Genomic DNA, 20,047 nt, shown 5'->3' on the forward strand with positions numbered 1-20,047 from the left:
GCAACTCGTTTGCCCGAAGCGTCCAGTAATTTAGACTCTGTGTGGAGGTAGCGCATCGCCGGAGGTCTGAGAGTTGAAATGCTTTCTAGCATTGGTGACTACCAGGGAGTCTAAGGGAAGTTGGCCCTTAATGTAGGTGGGATCATTAGGGGCAGGTTTATATTTTTCATCAATCCGAGGATTGAAAATTCTAGCCCTTACAGGGTCTTTAAATATCTCTGGGGCATGTTTAATGATGCCTTTTAACATGGGTAAAGTTTGTTACTTTCCTTTGTGACTGTGCAAAAGTGTCTATCAGGAAGTCTTCCTCAGTGGGGTCCGAATGCATATGAACACTGTGGTACTGGGCAGCCCTATCAATGAGCTGATTAAAGCCAATATTGTCATCTGGGGGAGATGGCTTTGTTGGGTATGCATCAGGATCAGGAAGGTCTGGAGGATCCAATGGATCATCATAGTCATCTCAAGTGTCAGGGTTAGTAAAAGGGTCATTGTTGCCTCCCCCACCCCCTAAATCATCATCATCATTCTGTGGTGGTGGTGAATACGGGGGGGGGGGGGGGGGGGGAAGTATGGGAGATTTTGGAGGAGAGGAAGGTTTAGTAGGAAGAACAGGAAAAGAGGGTCGTAAGGGTGAAGTTGCAGTCTCTTTACTTCACAGGCACCTCAGGGATGTATGGGATGCCCAATTTCCTCTTTTTGTGTAGAACGCTGACAATATGGCCTGTCTTAGGGTCCACTTGGAGAGTTTTTTGGTTCGGATCGATGGGATCCGGCAGAAAAAGTTCTTCCTCTTCGATAGTCGCTTTCGGCGCAGATTTTTTCAGTTCCGAGGGGTTTTAGATTTCTGCTCTGGAGCCTTTGAAGGTATTTTTGGATCCTTCGGCTTCGGTGTCGAGTCGGAAATCTTTTTCAGTTCCGAGTGTTTTGGTTTCGGATGCGAGGCCTTTTGTTCTTTCGGTGCCGAGGCCTTTATGGAGACTGCAGGAGAAGGATGTGCTCCCGACTTCGGTGCCGATGGTGTTTGCTAGACACTGACATGCGGCTTGCTCGATATTGAGCCGGTGGAAGGCTTTTCCTTTGTCTTCGGGGCCGGGCCCAGGGGCGGGGCTTCTGAAGCTTTGTTTCGGTAGCGACTGGGGCCTGCAGGCAAAGTCTTGACTGGAGTCTTCTTTTTTTCGGGTGGGGTCGGAGTCGTCTGCCTCGAAAACGATGTCCAGATCCTCCGAATCCGCTGCCTCCGGAACATCGGGCCTTCATCGAAGAGGTCTTCTGATAATCCAGTAACTTGGTCCAGTAAATTGAATACACATAATGCAATGCATGTTAGCGGTCTCCAATATACATTTGTTATGCTCCCATAACCAGCTGTATCTTCAATAATAAGCTAATCAATCCATTTCTCCCAACATGAATCGTAACACAACACTCCTTAATCGCCCTCCCCCACCCCTAAGATTCAGTTACCCGTACATGTACTTGTATCAGTCAGCAGTCCGGTATATGATATTTGTAACCAGATATACAACTTTAGCAAATAATTCCTGTAAGTATATCTAGCAATACAACATCCTGTTCCTTCCAAATCTACATTATGTGCTCCACATCAGGAGAGGCACACTGTTAACTCTACGTGGTCTGGGTCTCTGTTGCTATGAACTCTTCTAGCATCACATTCCATTCCTACAGGTTTTTTCCTCAGTCCCCTGCTTTCCTCCCTCTTTAATTCCGCACTTTCAGCTTTGCCCCACTTCACCACTTCATTGAACTACTGGCGCCCTCGCAGTCTTCCAACGCATGGTTATTGCTCGCTTAGCCAGTAGCAAGTTTGCAAATCGGGCTGTGGGACTGCCTTTCTTTTTCCTAGAACTTATTCCCAGTATACAGTATTCTAATGGTTCTCCCCTATCCCCTGGGGCAACTGCATGTAGTGGTGTTTGCACTGTTGCCCAATAGAGTGCCAAACGTGGGTTTTTTTTAAACATAGTTTTATTGATTTTCACAGCTGCACAAATCACATAAACAGTGGTTATCATCTGTTACCTTACATTGTAAACAAGAGTAAATCAAACAAGGAATTCTCCCTCCATCCCTCCCTCCCTCACTCAGTCGAGCGCTAGTATACATGCCCACCGGTCGACAGCACAATTATGCATATTGGCACATTTACATTCCCAGTCTTAAACAATACATGCACCATTTATGTCATCTCGTGCTGGATTCTTCCCATCATTATGACCCAGCCCTGAACATTTATGTGTGTGACCTGCTTCTACACCTGCATATCTAAGGCCGCAAATTCTTCCATCATAGTGTTCCATTCCAGCTAAATGGGTATCTTTCGCAGCCTCCTGTGCTTCTCCCGCTTAAGTTCTGCTACCTCCGCTCTACCCCATCTGAGCACCTCATTATACCAGTCTATTACGGAGGGCGATCTAGTAGCCTTCCACCTCATGGTAATGTTTCTCTTAGCTAAAATCAGGGCCAGGTTAGTAAATTTGCAGGCAGGGCTTCCCTTCTTTCCCATAGGTCCTAATACCAGTGAACAATATTCCAGTGTTCTAATATTCCGTATAGGGGCTACTGCATGCACCATGTCTTGCACCGATGACCTGTAGTGGTTCAACCTCGGGCAGTCCCATAATATATGCAGCAAACCCGCATTTGAGGAGTGACAGCGGGGGCAACTATCCGTTACATCTGGAAACATTAAACTCAGTTTGTGCGGAGTCAGATACGCCCGTTGAACAATCATTAGCTGTATAAACTTAAACTTTGGATTCCTTGATATCTTCCGCGGGTGTTCCAGCAGGGAGGCCCACTCCCTATCCGTGAGCACACGACCAATATCCGTGTCCCACTTGTCGTGGGTCGTCTGAAGTGATACTAAAGTGTGTATACGGATACCCCGGTATATCCATTTCGTCAAATGACTACCGTTGCCCATCATATATTGCATGTGCGTCAGTGTGTGTGTGTTGGTGGCTCTTCACCCCCTGGGGCCCATACTGTTCGGACATCGAGAGATGTGGGCATGAAGCAGAAATAACCAGGCCGGCACTCCCATTTCTCACACAAATGCATCATGATTCATTAAAATACCGTTGGTAAAGAAAGTGCCTAATGTGGTCACCCCCGACTCTGCCCATGCCGCTATAAGCCTAAGGGACACCGTCCCCGATGGCAGAGTGAGTCCCAACAGGGGTATGTTGGGAGCGTAAGGCGCCATTGTTTTTGTGTATCGCGTTGCCTTCTTCCAGTGTATCAAAGCCGTCCGCAGGAGTGGCAACACCGACAAAGGGAGATTGCAGCCTGGCAGTAACAGCATGTGTAGTTCCCCTCTTTCCCACGCCTGGGAAGTCAATTTCTCGTAAGTTACGGCCTACAATTCAATATGCCAACCATTGCAGCTGGCCTGCATAGCAATAAGCTTGCAGGTCCGGAATTCCCAGTCCCCCTTGCCGAGTAGTCAGCTGCATTTTAAGAAGGCCTATGCGTCTGCGTCCCAAGCCACATATTAACTCAATCAAAAGGGTATCCAGTAGTTTAAACATCGGAAGTGGAATGATAGGTATATTGACGAAGTAATACAACAGCCTCGGGAGCACTACCATTTTAGTAATGGCAGCACGCCCCGGCACCGATATGGTCAGTGAGGTCCAGAACCGTATTTGCTGCCTAAGCGTTGTTATAGCACGAGTTAGATTGCCATCTAGCAGATCATCCACATCTCGATATATCTGGACACCTAAATACTTAAAGTTAACGGGTGCTGTTTAAAATGTCCAGCGTCCAAAGCTAATAGGTTCTGCCCTGGCCGTATCTTTAAAGTAGTATACATAGGATTTGTTTTCATTGATAGTAAGCCCTGAGAGCTGTGGAAATGTGTTGAATAGAGTAGGGATAGGGTCGTAGGTCTCATCCAAGTTGTTAAAATATAGGATGAGGTAGACTACATACACAGAGACGACATGTACCTCTCCCTGTATTCGTATTCCACTGTGGGCTGCCGAGCTACGGAGCTTAAGTAAGAGAGGCTCCAATGCTAATGGTGAGAGTGGGCACCCCTGTCTAGTGCCTCAAGCTATCTGGTATTGTTGTGAGATATGGGCACCGTGCATGCACGCGCGGTCGGGTTCGTATTTAGCAGTCGCACCCATTGCATGTACTCTATGGGTATGTCAAACTTGGGTAGTGTATTCAACATATATCGCCATTTCAGGGAGTCAAATGCCTGGCGTAGGTCCAGGGAGATGCAGCCCTGTGAGTGGGCATCAGCGGGAGGAAGCCTCCTAATATTGAGAGCTGTACATCTACCCGGTACAAATCCGCACTGATCTGCATCTATCAGTCGAGGGATGGATTGTAGGAGTCTGTTTGCTAGCAATTTACTCAGGATCTTATAATCCGTGTTGAGCAGTCAGAGGGGGCGGTAACCTGCCATTTCTTTACTGTCCCTTCCCGGTTTCAGGAGCGAGAGCACCGTTGTCTGTAATGTGGTGAGTGGGAGGGAGCCATCGACAAATGCCGCCTGATACAAGCCCTGTAGGCGGGGAACCAACAATTCTGAATAAGCATCATAGAATTCTACAGGCAATCCATCATTGCCCGGCGCTTTATTACATGGGAGGTCTTTGATCGCTGCTTTTATTTCCATACCAGTGACAGGCCTTTTCATATCTGTAACGTATCTGGAAACATCTTATGTAGCTTGCGTGGAGTCAAATAGGCACGATGCACTATCATAAGTTGTATATATTTAAATTTTGGGTTCTGCGACACTTTCCTCGGGTATTCTAATATCCAACCCCCATTCTTTATCAGTCAGGTCACGACCTAAATCAGTGTTCCACTTTTGTCTGCAATGATACTGCAGCATGCGTACGAATGCCCCGGTATAACCACCTAGTCAAGTGATTGCCTCGTCCCATTAAATACTGCATGTGCACCAACTCGTGCGTCGGAGGCTCCGCACCTTCCGGGGCCCATGTGGATCGCACATATCGAGCAACATTTGCATGCAGAAGAAATAGATTGTTTAGCACTTCCTGCTCCCTTGTAAAGGTGTCATGCCTCATCAATGTGTTGTCCATAAATAGCATTCCTACTGTGTTCACTCCTGCCTCCGCCCATACAGAAATGCGCCGCAGCGTGACCCTCCCCAATGGTAGAGGGAGACCAAATAGTGGGATATTTGGGACATATGGTTTCATTACCGTTGTGTATCGCAGTGCCCTTTTCCAGTACCACAATGCAACTCTTAGTAGAGGGGATTGAGACAATGAAAGTTTACTGTTAGGCAACATCAGTGCATGGAGTAACCCCCCCTTCCCAGTCACGTTGAGACAATGAAATCTCTTGCAGGTTGCAACCGGCGATCCAGTATGCAAGCCACTGCAATTGGCCTGCATAAAATAATGCTTTAAAATCTGGGACCCCCATTCTCCCTTGCCTTGTATCTAATTGAAGCTTTGATAGTCCTATTCTCCTACGTCCCGTTCCCCATGTCAGTTCCACTAGTAGACTATCCAATATTTTAAACACACGCGTTGGAACTTCAATTGGTAGATTTGTGAAATTATAGAGTAGTCGAGGGAGTACTACCATTTTAGCAATAGTTACTTTGCCCGCCACTGACAGTGGCAGGGATGTCCAAAATTGTATCTGTGTTCTCACCGTTGCGATAGCCCGGGTCAGATCACCATCTAATAGGTACTCGCTTCTCTATAGATATGGATACCAAGGTATCGAAAGGTGACGGCCGCAGTTTTAAACATCCAATAGCCAAATCGCAATGGGTCCACCTGCGTAGCGTCTGTAAAGAAGTATGCATAGGACCCAAGTTTCGTTAATGTCAAGCCCGGACAGCAATTTAAATTGGTGGAAGATTGTGGGAAGTGGTTCAAGGTTGTCCTTAAGGTTATTAATATATAGAATTAGGTTGTCTGCATACGCAAAGACGATGTGTGTACTACGTCTCGCTCGTATCCCCTTGTGTTCTGCCATAACTCGAATTTTAGTGGCAAGTAGCTCCAAAGCCAATATAAATAACAATGGAGATAGTGGGCATCCCTGCCGTGTACCTCTCTCTACAGCATATTGCTGTGTTATATGCTCACCCGTGCAAGCACGCGCCGTTGGATTTGTGTATAGGAGTTGAATCCACTTCACATATTCATCCGGAATTACACATTTTGGGAGAGTACGGAGCATATAGCTCCAGTGCAGCGAGTCAAATTCCTGGCACAAGTCCAGCGATATACAACCCTGTGTATTTGTATCTGTGGATGTACTTGCCATAATCTGATGTAATCTTCTAATGTTGAGGGCCGTGCTCCTGCCCGGCACAAACCCACACTGATCCGTGTGAATTAGTTTCGGTATAAATTGGAGTATTCTGTTCGCTAGCAACTTACTTAGAATTTTATAGTCCGTGTTTAATAGCGAAAGGGGGCGATAACGGGCTATGTCTTTACTATCCTGCCCCGGTTTAGGTAGTGAGACCACAATTGCCTGTAGTGTTGTAATTGGAAGGGAGCCCGTTTCTATGGAGTCCTGATACAAGTTCTGTAAGTGGGGAACTAATAACTCCAAATACATTACATAAAACTATCGGCAAGCCTCCCATACCTGGGGCTTTGTAACGGGGTAATGCCTTAATCGCCGTCCGAATCTCTGCTGGAGTTATGGGTCTCTCTAATTCTTCCTTCTGTTCCCCCAACAATTGTGGAAACTGCATCCCCTCAAAAATGGTCTCATAGTCAGCTTCGCTAGGTTCCACTGGTGCTGCATATAATGTTTCATAGTATTGTTTGAAGGCAGCATTGATCTCCAATTGGATATGGACGGTAGCGCCGCCTGGGGTATTAATTTCAATAATGGGGGTTGTCACCGGCGTATCTCTAACAATTCGAGCATGGAGCAGACCAGCTCGTTCTGCCTCTGCATGTTGTTTTTGTATATATAGCTGGTGATCTATGATGCAAAGTTCTTCTAAGAGTTCTACATGTTTAATGTGTGTCTCCTGAAACTCTTCTTTATGTGTATCGCTAGTTACTGCTTCCCGTTCCAGACCTCCCAAACTATTCTCAACGTCCGCCAGTCGTTTCACCAGTGAAGAGCGAACTCCCACTCTCGTGCCAATTGCAAAACCCCCTTATTACCGTCTTAAAAGCGTCCCATTCCACTTGGCACGTGCTAGCTGTGTTTGTATTTTCCCCCAAAATAATGAGTAATCGCTGTAGAGAGGGTGCTGCGAAACACCTGGTTTTCAAGTAACAAGGGCTTTAACTTCCAAGTAGGGATCGGGCTGGGATCTTACCCCAAGCTAGTGTGATTTCAAGGGGGTTATGATCCAATAATGTTTTACCTAAGTACGTGGTGTCTGTTACATTAGCAATTAAAGGCAGTGAACAAAAGGTTCTATCTATGCGGGTATGCAGTCCATGCGGTGGTGAAAAGAAAGAATATTCCTTGCTCGCGGGGTGGCGCATGTGCCACACATCCCCAACATTCCAGCCCTCCACCCATCATTTGGGAGTGTCTGCCAATTTCTTACAACCAGTGCCCTGCAGTTGTGGATGGGATCGGTCCAAGTCTATATATAGTACCACATTAAAGTCACCTCCCAGAGCCCAAGGATATTCCTCCCAACCTGTCAGCGCATTAGTAAGGACCTCTAAAAATTAGTCTTGTTCTGAATTCGGGGTGTACACACTTCCCAACACTATGTGTTTTCCATCCAACGTACCATGCAACAGTACATACCTACCCACAGAAAAGGTTTAAACCCAAACATTTTATTACGTAGCTAGTATTCTAACCTTCCCTCGTGGAGTCACTCACAAGAGCCTCCACAAGGGAAAAAGAAAAGTAAGAAACACTACAACAAGGCAACAAATCCACAATGAAATCAGCAGAGCAAAGAGACGTCCATCGAACGTTTATACAGTTACAGTGGCGGACCCAGCCCAAAGTGTTACCACCATTTACCCCAAATCTGGGCCTGTTTGTAAGGGCATCCTCTGACCTCATACATCGGCTTCTCCTGCTGGGCACACCAGTCCATGTCACAGCACCACTGAGTCAGAATTGAGGGCTCAGGAGCTTCCCAGCAGGCAACTATATTGCACTTAGCCACCATGGCTGCTTTCCCCAGAAGCGCTCAGTCGGCCCTGGGTCCTCCCACACCGTCAAGAATGCCCAAAAGCAGCATCCGCAATGAAAGTTCGACATCCCTGTACAGCTGACAGCTCCTCAACCACAACAGTCCAATATCTTGTTGTATCAACGCAGGTCTAAGGGGGGGGCGTGGCCAGCAGCCGATGGAGACGGACACGAGCTGAGGAGCTCCGACTGCCGTCTCCCTGTTTTCAAATATCCTGATCCCCTGACATAGCGGGGGGGGGGGGGGAGCTGCAACCTGCACAAAAGCCTTCTGAACTGTGACTGCCGGACCCGGCGGTGCACTGCGCCGCAATTACTGCCCTCTGCGAGGGTGAACTGGTGGTTATCCTCTCGGCGGTCCAGGCACAAAAAAGATGGCGGCAGCGACCTGACTGCTCCTATGGTTTCCGACCTGCGGGAAGATCAGAAGACTAGGACCGGGTGCACTCGCCTGAGCTGCCTGGCGGACTGCGGAGAGCTCCTGAGGTGGTGAGGAGGGGTTGGAGAGCCTTTAGAACACTATATGGACCAGCAGCGCTGACCCCCCCACCCTGCCCCGGTCCTAGTCACAAAATGGCGGCCGGGCAGAGAGCGTCCTGAGATCTCGGCCGAATTAACTGGCAGCCTGCTTGTGATGAGGCCACAGTTGCCCCTCCTGTGAACAACGTACCAGGACAACTGCGGGGCGACGTAGAGCCGTATTGTGGAGGCTGGTGACCCGGTTATTGCCTGCAGGAAGGACCTCGCAGAACCCCAGTAAAAATGGCGCCGGGCTCCCCCTGACTGTACCAGTTTGTCTCCTCTTGGCGCGATCTCTGGGACGGAGGCCGTTGTGACCCTCAGGGACTGAAACCTGGCCCACACCACACATCGCCAGAGCCCGGTACCTCATTTTGACTGGCCCTCACACAACACGGAGCCCGGGAACAACCACTGTGAAAGGGAGTGAGCGCGTTCTGCGGAGCGGAGACACATGCACTACTACAGGGCTGAAGGAAGCATGAGATGAACGGGCGCTTCCTTTTCCGGACGCCTGACGAGAACAGTGTCCAATGATAGTGGACCCGCACAGGAGCACCTCGATATAGCGCCTACGTAACCGATGTGGTACCAGCCACCAGGGGATGACTTGCTGGCTCTCTGGGGGGGGCATACCTGGGGTGAGTGGTGACCAAGTGGCGTCGCAACAGAGGAGAACACTATTGCCGACTACTGGGCCTGTTACACACTTCAGAGACGAAGCTGAAGGGAGAGGCTGCGAAGTGCTGCGGCGTTCAAGTATTGGGGAATACTTGTGAGAACGGCAGACTGCTGAGCGGTGTTTTGTCTTGGCGAGACCTCTTGGCTCGCACCACAAGAAGTGGGAGAGATCACTTGTGGCGAGGTCGGCGAAGGCTCTCTGGGCTGTGGGAGCGCGACAGATGAGAGGCAGCCTAGCGCAATGGGAGGTGTTCAGAAGCGCTACTTCTAGGGGACACTGAGCTCCCTCAGACGCCAATTCTGCACGCAATAGCTCCGAGATGGGGAGACCACAAAAAAAGCGAGGCTTCATGGCTCTTAGTGTGGATGTCCCTGGAACCCACTCTGAAGATGAAGAGGATGTGCCCGAAACAAGTGGAGAGTTGCCCTCCCTGAAACCTACATTAACTGACATAATGCAAGCTATAACGGCCTCCAGAGAGGCGCTAGAGGGAAAGATAGATGCTATCGGCACAGACCTCAGCTTACTCAAAGACGAACACCGCAAGCTCAAAGACACAGTAACAAGCAATGAAAAAGAAATACGTGGCCTGACGGATGAAGTACAGGGGATGTGCCAAAACGTGCTGAGGACAGTGAAGGGAGATCACGGCGGAACAATATCCGCGTTATCAGGATACCAGAAAAAACAGAGGGACCTGACATGGTCAGCTACTTAGAAGACTGGCTCCGAGCTGAGGTGGCTCCAACAGGCCTGTCCCCCTTTTATGCCCTGGAGCGGGCTCATAGAGTACGGGCTAGGCCGCCAAAACCAGGAGCTCCTCCCCAACTAGTGGTGGCTAGACTATTACACTTCCGAGATAGAGACAATGTGCACGCAGTAATGATCTTCCCAGACTTCACGAGGGAAGTACAACGAAGCAGGGCCTCATTCGCTGCGGTCAAGGCTAAACTGCGCAAACTGAACCTGTCCTACGCAATGCTTTTTCCCGCTCGCCTTAGGGTGGCGGACCCAGCGAGAGTGCACTTCTTCAATTCGCCACCAGAAGTTTGGGACTGGCTAGAAGCCCACACCTCAATGAATCGACCTGCTTCAGCTCCAGGGACCCAGCAACGGAGTCCTCGTGGCCATGAGATGGGCTCCAAGGCGCCTTTGCCCAGGGAACTCAGCCTTGAACGACGTAAGGTGTTGCAGGCAGTGGTGTCACACAGTCAGACCAGCCCTGGCTCCTCTTCAGGAGGGAGGGAACGTCGCATTAGCAGATCGGAGTCCTCACCAGACCGCAGCGACAATGACAGCTTGAGAGCCAATATGCTGGTGGTTACGCCCCAAACGGCCGATGATCTAGTGTAAGGAGCGTGGCCTGACATTCCACATGCAGATCTTCCCGAGGCCTGACATCCCTGCGCCAAAGGTGCGGTTTCCAAGAACTGGTGGCTCCACCCCCCTTGGACCGCTAGGTAACATCTAGCCGAACTGGGGCTTATCGATTGGAATAGTTAACGGGGAGGCGGCACCAGGGGGTATCTTGCAGGGTTCTTAGCGGGCGGCTGCCCCTACCTTTGTCACTTGACACTGGTTGGTGCTATCACAGTTTGGATGGGGACGCCCAGTTGGATACCTGTCCTGGGGAGGGGGGAGTTGTTGTTTTTTCTCCAGTTGGGGTATTTTAAGGGGATCCAGGCGTCTCACGGGGGGAGGGGGATTCTTAAGGACTACACAAGTAGAGTTCAGCAATGTGACCCCCATTAGGCTTGGCTTGTCTCTCATGGAATGTGAGGGGTATGCACTCCATGATCAGGCATCACAAGATACACTCCTATCTGATTCGTAGAAGCATTCAGATCGCATTCCTTCAAGAAACCCGTCTCCTGGCGCAAGAAGGGAAGGCGTTACAGCGCTGCTGGAGGGGTCAGGTTTACTATACTACATACTCTGCCTTTGCGAGAGGGGTATTGATATGGATACGGGCGGGGATTCCATTCCAATGCACAACAGAGAGGAGGGCAGATTTGTGTCAGCGACGAGGAAACTAGACGGTAGAGACCTTACCCTGGGTAGCATATATGCGCCTAACGTGGACCAACCGACCTTCTTCTCATTATTATCACGAAGATTAGCGGCCACCCTCACAGGGTCGCTGTTACTGGGGGGCGACTTCAATTGCACTACTGATGTTACATTAGACCGCTCCCACCCCCCCACTCCCTAATGCACCTGCACACAAGCTGGCAGAATCACGCCGTAACTGGCAACAGAAATGGGGATTAATTGATACCTGGCGGATGGGACACCCCTTAGACCGGGATTACTCCATTTCAGCCCTTCATGAATTACATGTCCGCCTCAATGCCATTCTGTGCTCACCCGATGTCTATGAGGGGGATTAGCTGCAGCGAATACCTCACTAGGACGCCCTCTGACCACAATCCTATCCTAATGTGTGTAAGTTAGCGCACACCAACTGTTATCATGAAATCAAAACAATTAATACAGTTAAACACATGAAGCGTGCAACTCAGAGACGAGGAAGCCCACCACGTAACTATGCAAATGAACAGCTGGTGAACGGACACCAGTATCCTGGCACGGTTGCAATGGTCGCGTACACGCCCCACAATCCCCACCTGGCACTTGCATCCAGAGGAATACAGCTAGGCAGGGCAGGTCCAAACCATGTGGTAGAAGTCTGCAGGGGCACAAGAGCAGCAGAAACATGTAGGACTGGGAAGAATACCCACCTTATGTAAGTGGTCAGGAGTAAGATAAGCACAATATAAATAATATGTTTGCACCAAGTGAAGTCTAGAAGAGATTGTGATGACTCAGTGGCCATTGAGCCAGTACTCCTCCTCCATCGATCCCACCCATCCCTCCCACCAAGCTCGAAGATGATCTAAGGTAGCGGGGCGTTAATAATCAGTGTACGGGGCGTGGCTTGGCGCCAACAGCAATGGCCGCCTAAGCGAGTAGCTCCGCCGGAGCCGAGGCCCAAATCCCCTCAAATCTCCGGCAAAAATCCTACAAGACGAGATCTGAACTGCGCCGGGTAATTGCGGAGGCAGGACAGACCCAGACCCTGCAAAAATCGCGGTCCAAATAGCTGCCGAGGGACGCGCTGAACCCTTTAAGCATTTAAGACGGTTCTACGGGGACACGCAATATCAGCCGTGGCGGGAAGGCGCAAAGACAAAGAAAGACAGCTGATTGAGATTGAACGTGACCTCCTCTGCCTTGAGGAGAGGGCGGGGCACGACTCGGACCCAGCCATGTCTCATCAACTACAAATAAAAGCGGCTGAGTATAAAGCAATTGCGACCGATGCTGCGAAAACCCTTGCAAGAGACAGAGACGGGCGGATATATGATTAGGGTGCCAAAGCGGGTAAAATAGCCTGGTTGGATAAAAAAAAGAGAGAGCGCAAAGAGTGGTGTCTGAACTAAAATGTAGTATGGGAGGGGTGCTCACTGAGCCCCACGATATGGCCAGAGAGTTCGCGATGCACTTCGAAAGAGTGTACCAGAGGGGCTCGGAACTCACGGAAGAAGACTCCTCTGACTTCTTAGCAGATATTCATCTACAGGCCCTCTCTGGGCATGATCGAGAAGTCTTGGAGAGTGATCTCACAAATGACGAGTTAGCCAAAGCGATAAGAGATCTCCACACGGGAAAGGCACTAGGCCACAATGGCCTCCCCATTGAATTATACAAGCTTAAGCCAGATAAAGTGGCGCCTTATCTGAAAAGCACGTACGAGGACAGCAGAAAAATAGGGAAACTGCCAAGAGACCAACGTATAGCTACGCTGGTTACCATTCCGAAAGAAGGGAAGCCAAAAGATGAATGCGCCTCGTACAGACAGATATCCCTTCTAAACGCGGAACCCAAGATACTCGCCAAGCTCCTGGCCAATAGACTTTGGCTGATTATATCTAAGCCGGTACACCCAGACCAAATCGGGCTTTATGCCTCACCGAAATACGGCCCTTAATCTGCTGCGTCTCCATGGAGTGCTGGGGCGCTGCCATGGTATCCAGGAAGACGTGATAGTGATCTCACTGGACGCGACTATGGCGTTCGACACTTTGGAATGGGCATACCTCTTTGCAGTCCTCAAAAAGATGGGCTTCGGCCCCAAATTTATATGGTGGGTACAGCTTTTATATGCGGAGCCACTGGCCGTCAACAACAACATCTCAGACGTGTTCACACTAGGAAGGGGGACCAGACAGGGGTGTCCACTATCGCCACTCCTGTTCGCACTCTCCCTTGAGCCACTCGCAGCCTGGATACGAAGCGATGCTTCGATCCGGGGACTTCGATGGACAGAGGAATGGGAGGACCGGATCTCATTATATGCTGACGACATCCTTCTTTATCTTGCGTCCCCTCTGCGATCGCTGAGGGTGGTGTTGGACATCTTTGCCAGTTTCGGAAGAAACTCGGGCTTCCAAATTAACTGGAGCAAGTCGTTGCTATATGTCCTCCATGGGAAGGCCCCATCCCTACCCGTGAACTGCCCAATCCAGATAGCGGTTGAGGGATTCAAATACCTTGGCATATTCGTCACTACGGATGCCAAGATACGATATGAGCGGAACCTCCTCCCACCCTTGCAGAGGCTCAGACGGGACACCAACACGTGGAAAACACTACCCCTATCTCTCCTTGGGCGGGCAGCGCTTTTCAAAATGATGGCATTACCCCGATTTCTATATGCCCTTCAGAACTGCCCTGACCCGGTCCCACACGCTTTCTTTAAAGACATCGAAGCCCTACAAAGGGATCTACTATGGGACGGGAAACCGCGCGTAGCACTCCGGAAGCGAAATCTTGGATGGTATGACGGGGGTATTGCCCTTCTTGACACCAAAAAGTACTATTGGGCAGGGCAATTATCCGCCATAAATCAATGTCTGTATGGAAACGGGGATGACCCAGCCTACGGTATGGATAGATGGCTGCTACCGGGAGGGGACTTTACGAGAGCGCTATACTCTAGACCGGCTAAGTTTCCGCTTACTGGACCTACCAGACACGCGGTGCAAGTATGGCACGTGGTTAACCGTAATCTGGGATGGGCCAACAGACTCAAGCTTGCGACTCCCCTTTGGGACTCGGAACAACTGGGAACACTAGGACGTACTAAAGGGTTCAACAAATGGGACCTCATAGGTATCTCACATATAAGGGACCTCTGGGGGCGGAATGGGGTGGTGACCTTCGCCTCGCTACAACAAATGTACGAGATTGCCGACTCAGAATATTTTAGATACGCGCAGGTCAAACACTCCCTACAGGCTAACATTCCGGCTGGAACGTCGCTACCAGAGTCCTCTCCTCTCGAGGATAGACTGCTTGATGGACACCTGCCAGAAAAAAAGCATATCCCTCACATACAAAAAACTCGTTCACCACACTCCAGACCCTTTGAGAACACTTAGGGAGAAATGGGGGAGGGACGGTCTGGAAATTGACGATGAAGAGTGGCAAGAGGCACTCTCCTCCCCTAAAGAAGTCGCCATTTCGGCGAAATTGAGGTTGGTACAACTAAAAATTCTACACAGGCTTTACCTCTCGGGCGGCAGCTAATGCTCATGGGTAGAAGTGAGGATGGGATGTGTAAGAGGCGATGCGGGCTGGAGGGTACCTTCCTGCACGTAATTTGGGAGTGTCCGCTGATTCAGGACTTCTGGAGAAAAATCCTCAAATGCATCAGTGTGGTCTGGGGGGTGACCCTTCGGACGGAAGTTAAAAGATGCCTTTTGAACATCTGGGAGCCCACAGACCTGAATGTAACAGGGAGACTCTGGGTCACACTTGGGCAGATGATCGTCCAGCGAAACATAGCGAGACTCTGGGGGGCTGCGGCACCACCAACGATAAAGGGGTGGAGGGAGGACATGGATTGGTGTATGGCAAGAGAGAAAACAGTGTACGTTGCCCGTGGATGCCCCAGGAAATGGATAGCAATCTGGACCAAGTGGAATGTACATCGGGGAGGAGTGTGCGAACCCCCTAATGTTCCCTCCCTTGACAAACACTTGACGATCTGAAACCAATTGCATGATGTATTGTTGCAAATTGCGATAACATGAGACGAAACACCAATGCTTGTAAATGACACGGTTCCCTTAAAATGTGCAATTGATTATCTGTATGACAGGACCCCGTTTGATGTTCAATAAACAATTTATTTTAAGAAAAAAAATCAGTGTACGATATATATCTAGGAGACACCACCCCTTCCCAGTGCACCCATCAAAGTCTTAGCCTCTTGGGGGCTAAATTCAGGGAGAAGTGTGCCAAGAAGAATGTGGGTATGCAGTGTGTGTCGAAGTTGAAGGTATTTATGAAATTGCTTCAAAGACAGCACATATGTGGATTGAACTTACTAAAAGGAGCACAGCTGTGTTCCAGATCAAACGTCACCCAGTTGCGAAATGCTGAAGACATCCCAGCGGGCAAAGCCTTCTAGTGCAGCCGCTGCACTCAACATTGTGCCCTGCCACAAAGGAGCCTGTTGGGTACGTTTGGAATTTCGCCCAGTGCAACGTAGTGCGTCCCACCATCCAAGAATGATCGCCCGGGTCACTTTCGGCAAGGCATTAGAGACAATAGCACCATATAACATGGCCATGACCCGGTTAAACACCAGCAAAGTAAATCCATCTCACAGAATGTGGCGGGGTATCACTTGCAGAAAATTCGGAAAGAGGTATAAAAATCTAGGTAACACCATCATTTTAAAGAGGGCTATCCTCCCCATAAGAATTAAGCGGCAGGTTTTGACATTTCTTCAGATCCGCCTTAACTCTACGTGCTAGCAGGGTAAGGTTAAGGGACCAGATCATCTCGGACCGCAGCGTCACCTGTATACCAAGTCAACGGAAGCAGCCGTCGTAGGAGTATGTTAGTTTGCCAGTCAACACAGCTCAGCAACGGTGACAGCGCCACCAGTATTAACTTGGCAGGGTTAATATGTAGCCCAGATGGCTCAGCAAAGAGGAGCCGGAAATAACAAGGGCCGCTCGTTTCAGGGTTAGAAAGGAACAGAAGGACATCATCTGCGTACAGCGCAAAACAATACACACAAATACAGAAACAAGCATTCATCAAACAAATCCACGAATGATTCAATATTTAGTTCACAAACAAATATTTTAAAAAACAATTTTAATTATAATGGGAAGATAGGAGCTTTAGTAAACTCAATTAAGGCCACCTATTGTCCATGCACTGTCTGATGCACGTACACTGCTCTCATGAATCAATCTGAGTACATCAACATAATTTTTAGCCTCCTATATCAAATTGCTAAAAATTTACAGAACATTTAAGAATTTTCAATTTTACATGGTCCTTCTTTACATGCATTGTATTTATCTGCTAATATTATTTTCTAAGCCAACGCAGACCCCCTGAGCAGGCGTGCGGACCCCAGGGGTCCCCAGACAATAGATTAAGAACCACTGCCTTAGTCTATCTCTTCGGTGACCCTGGTCACGAAAGAGTCAGGCCCAAAATCCTTAATGCCGAATGGTAGCTAACAGTCCAGAATGCAGTAGACCAGGGCCACTGGAATTATGTGATTGTGCGGCGAGTTTTCGCATAATTATAGATTTTCTGCATTTAACACATAATACATCATCTGCTGAATAATCTGCAGATTTTGACAAACAAATATTGTTTCTTGTTCTAAAGGTTCAAAAGTTATTCAAAATGCAGCGACGCGTGTTTCTGCGCAGCGGAAGGCCCTTTGCCAAACTGGACTAGCCACCTTTTTTTTTTGCTTATTCCTATAATTGGGTGTTAAACTGGTACTAATGAGGTGCAACCAATGCCCAGACAGCTTTATCGAGTTTAAAACTGAAATAAGTCCCTTTATTTGGCTTTTCTTGAGGCATAATTTACTCAACCCTGCCGCAAAATTCGGTTCTCTCCTGCCACATAACTCCAATGCCACTGCGGGAGACACTCGCATGTTGCGGGTGAGTTGATAAACCTGCACGGACTTACTTAGCAGCATACCATCCAAACCCTCGCCGGATTTCTGTGCACACATGCCACTCGGTTGCCCAAACATTTCACTTTGAGTATCCGAGACCATCCGATAATCACGGTGACTTACAACAATTTCCACGATCAGCCATTTACCAAAGCATGCATTAAACTTACAACCATCTCCTGGACTCACGTTCAACTTAGGACGAGTGGCACAACTCAGTTACTCTCCAGAATACAGGACATCCCAGCTTCTCTAACAACCCTTTTCACCAGTAAAAGTACCCCAACCTCCAACTACTTTGCGATCATTCACTCGTGTCAAAATAAACAGACTTTTCAGTTGCTCCCTAACAGTATGCTAGAGTATTTATAGAAACTCCAGCTGATCTTCAAGACTCGTTTGTTTATCACGAGACATGAGAACTTACAGGCACTTAGTCCTTGCAGGTGCCATAGCGTACACGAAACGACTCAATTAGCCCCCAATTCAAATACGTCGCTGAGAACCCATATTTTCCATAGGCGACGTTTCGGCAGACCGTCTACCACAGTGGAACGTTCCAATGCTCCCAGGATTCCTCTGCTCTTTTCCCACAATGGAATATTCTCACGTTCCACGCATCTCATTTTCACAATTTTTTTCCAAACCCTTCTATCCCTTGTCCTTCAAGCTACCCTGGCTATATGTAAAGATCATGCCTCCCACACACTCCCCTACTTGTGGCAATGGAACCTTCCATTGAGCCCTAGTCTGAACCCATTCTCTCCATGTAACTTTAATGTCATCGTTGAAAAACTACTACTTTTTCCTTCCTCGCTGATCGCATTAAACTCTGGCATTGTTTTCAAAAGCCTCAGACTCACCTTCACATTCAGGATCTTCCGGAGCTCTGTTTACCCCCCCCACACAACCCTTTAAAACAGGCGCGACTAATCGTTATGCGAAATAGGGGTGTCTGACTGTGCGGGTTAAATGCGCGAAGGATTCGGATCGAAACGGTACTTTGAAGGAAGGAGGGGGGGGTGCTATTTTCATTACCCCTCCACCTCGCGAGCACCGAAGAACGTCGGAGTAAAAAATCACCATGTACGAAATAGAATGGTACAGTCTGACAGTTACCCTAAACAATGGCTGCTCCGCCCATAGAGGCAGGCCATGTTTTGAAAACAAACCTCCCCTTTCTCCATGGTAACTGAAGGATGCTGCTCCTTCTCAGCAGTCGTAATAGGAAGACTGAACATGTTATTAATATTGTGGACAGATGGCCGTGATAGAGTTTGTTCGTGGTGTTTTAGGCACCGCCATTTTGCGCCTTCTTGACCAAGATGTCAGGTAAAAAAACATTCGCGGAAAAAGCCGTCTTCTACCATATGAACAGATAGCTGTTTAATGATAAACTGAATCCTACGCCGTGCACTTTGTAAATTAATAGTTGGCGCCCTTATGTCTGCGCTTCTCTAACCCCCTATTTGGTTGGTATCGTTTTAGCACCATATATTTAACTTAAAAAAAAATATTATGCAGAAAGACACATGAGCCTAAATTTTAGCCCCTTATTCAATAAGAAATGCTCTTAATAGGCCTAATTTTAAATTTAATTTTTTGTAAAAAAAATGAATGCACATACCCTGTTGATCCCCCCCATCACAGGGGTAGGCCACAGATATAGAAATAACACTAGTATTGGCAGTCACTACTATGGTTAACAGCCACCTTTCCCTGGGAAAAATACCAGTAAAACGTTCACGTTTTACGCTTCTGGAAAGGCCCTGACATGAATGTAGAACTTTCTTTATATAAGATCGCTTGAGTTCTGTAATGTTCTAATTAATTCCACAGGAACACGCGTTTAAGGTTCAGTAGAGGTTTATTAATAACACCCTATCCATCATCTCCATAAGGGTAACTGACCAACAGGTACAAGCTGAGTTCTAGGTTCTATGTTCTATAGAACCTAGAACTCATGAAACAGGAGAAGGACATCACACATCTCCCTTCCAATAACAAGATAAATACTTAGGTGCCGATTCCGATCCTGTAAAAAAATTCCCCGTATGACTCGTATCCGGTCTTTTTACCGTACGAATCGTACAAGTGCCGTACAAACTGCCAACTACGATTCGCGTGGGAAAAAGACCATACGAATCGCATTGGGAATTATTCCCCACATGTCCTCGGGTCTGAAAATGTGTCCGACACATCCTCGGACGATTTACCGTACAAATGTGAAAAGTGAAGTCCGACCGCGCTAGTACGATCCATCCCGTGCGTCCGATGTTACAACCGGATGGAAAAAACACCGTCCGCACCGAACTCCCATAGCAACCATGGAGACATGTGCCCGCATACGCCCCCTACACTCCCCCCAGCCCTCCTATGTACGAGTCGAATCCCCACCCGTGTATGTACACCCGTGTATGTACGAGACGCACCCCCACCGTGAATGTACACCCGTGTATGTACACCCGTGTATGTACGAGACATACCCCCACCCGTGTATGTACACCCTCGTATGTACGGCCCGTACCCCCACCCGCGTATGTATGGAGCGTACCCCCACCCCAACCGTGTATGTACGGACCGTACCCCCACCCCAACCGTGTATGTACGACCCGTACCCTCACCCGCGTATGTATGGAGCGTACCCCCACCACAACCGTGTATGTACGACC

The 20,047-nt window shown here is 48.7% G+C and overlaps 1 protein-coding gene across 5 annotated transcripts in view; it reads right to left on the reverse strand.

Moving 5' to 3' along the window:
- Positions 1-18,519, reverse strand: part of TCP11 (t-complex 11) — a 679,396-nt gene extending 660,877 nt beyond the window's left edge. The window contains exon 1 of one of the 5 annotated variants that reach the window (XM_085645656.1): positions 18,239-18,519. Coding sequence is in view for 1 of the 5 variants with exons in the window: in XM_085645649.1 (XP_085501775.1) it covers positions 15,763-15,823 (61 nt within the window). In the remaining 4 variants the exon portion in view is untranslated. The other 4 variants (XM_085645672.1, XM_085645665.1, XM_085645680.1 and 1 more) reach the window with 4 other exon arrangements.
- Between the last annotated feature and the right edge of the window lie 1,528 nt (positions 18,520-20,047).

The sequence above is a fragment of the Triturus cristatus genome, chromosome 1_1, assembly GCF_964204655.1.
Source record: "Triturus cristatus chromosome 1_1, aTriCri1.1, whole genome shotgun sequence".
Lineage (NCBI taxonomy): Eukaryota > Metazoa > Chordata > Amphibia > Caudata > Salamandridae > Triturus > Triturus cristatus.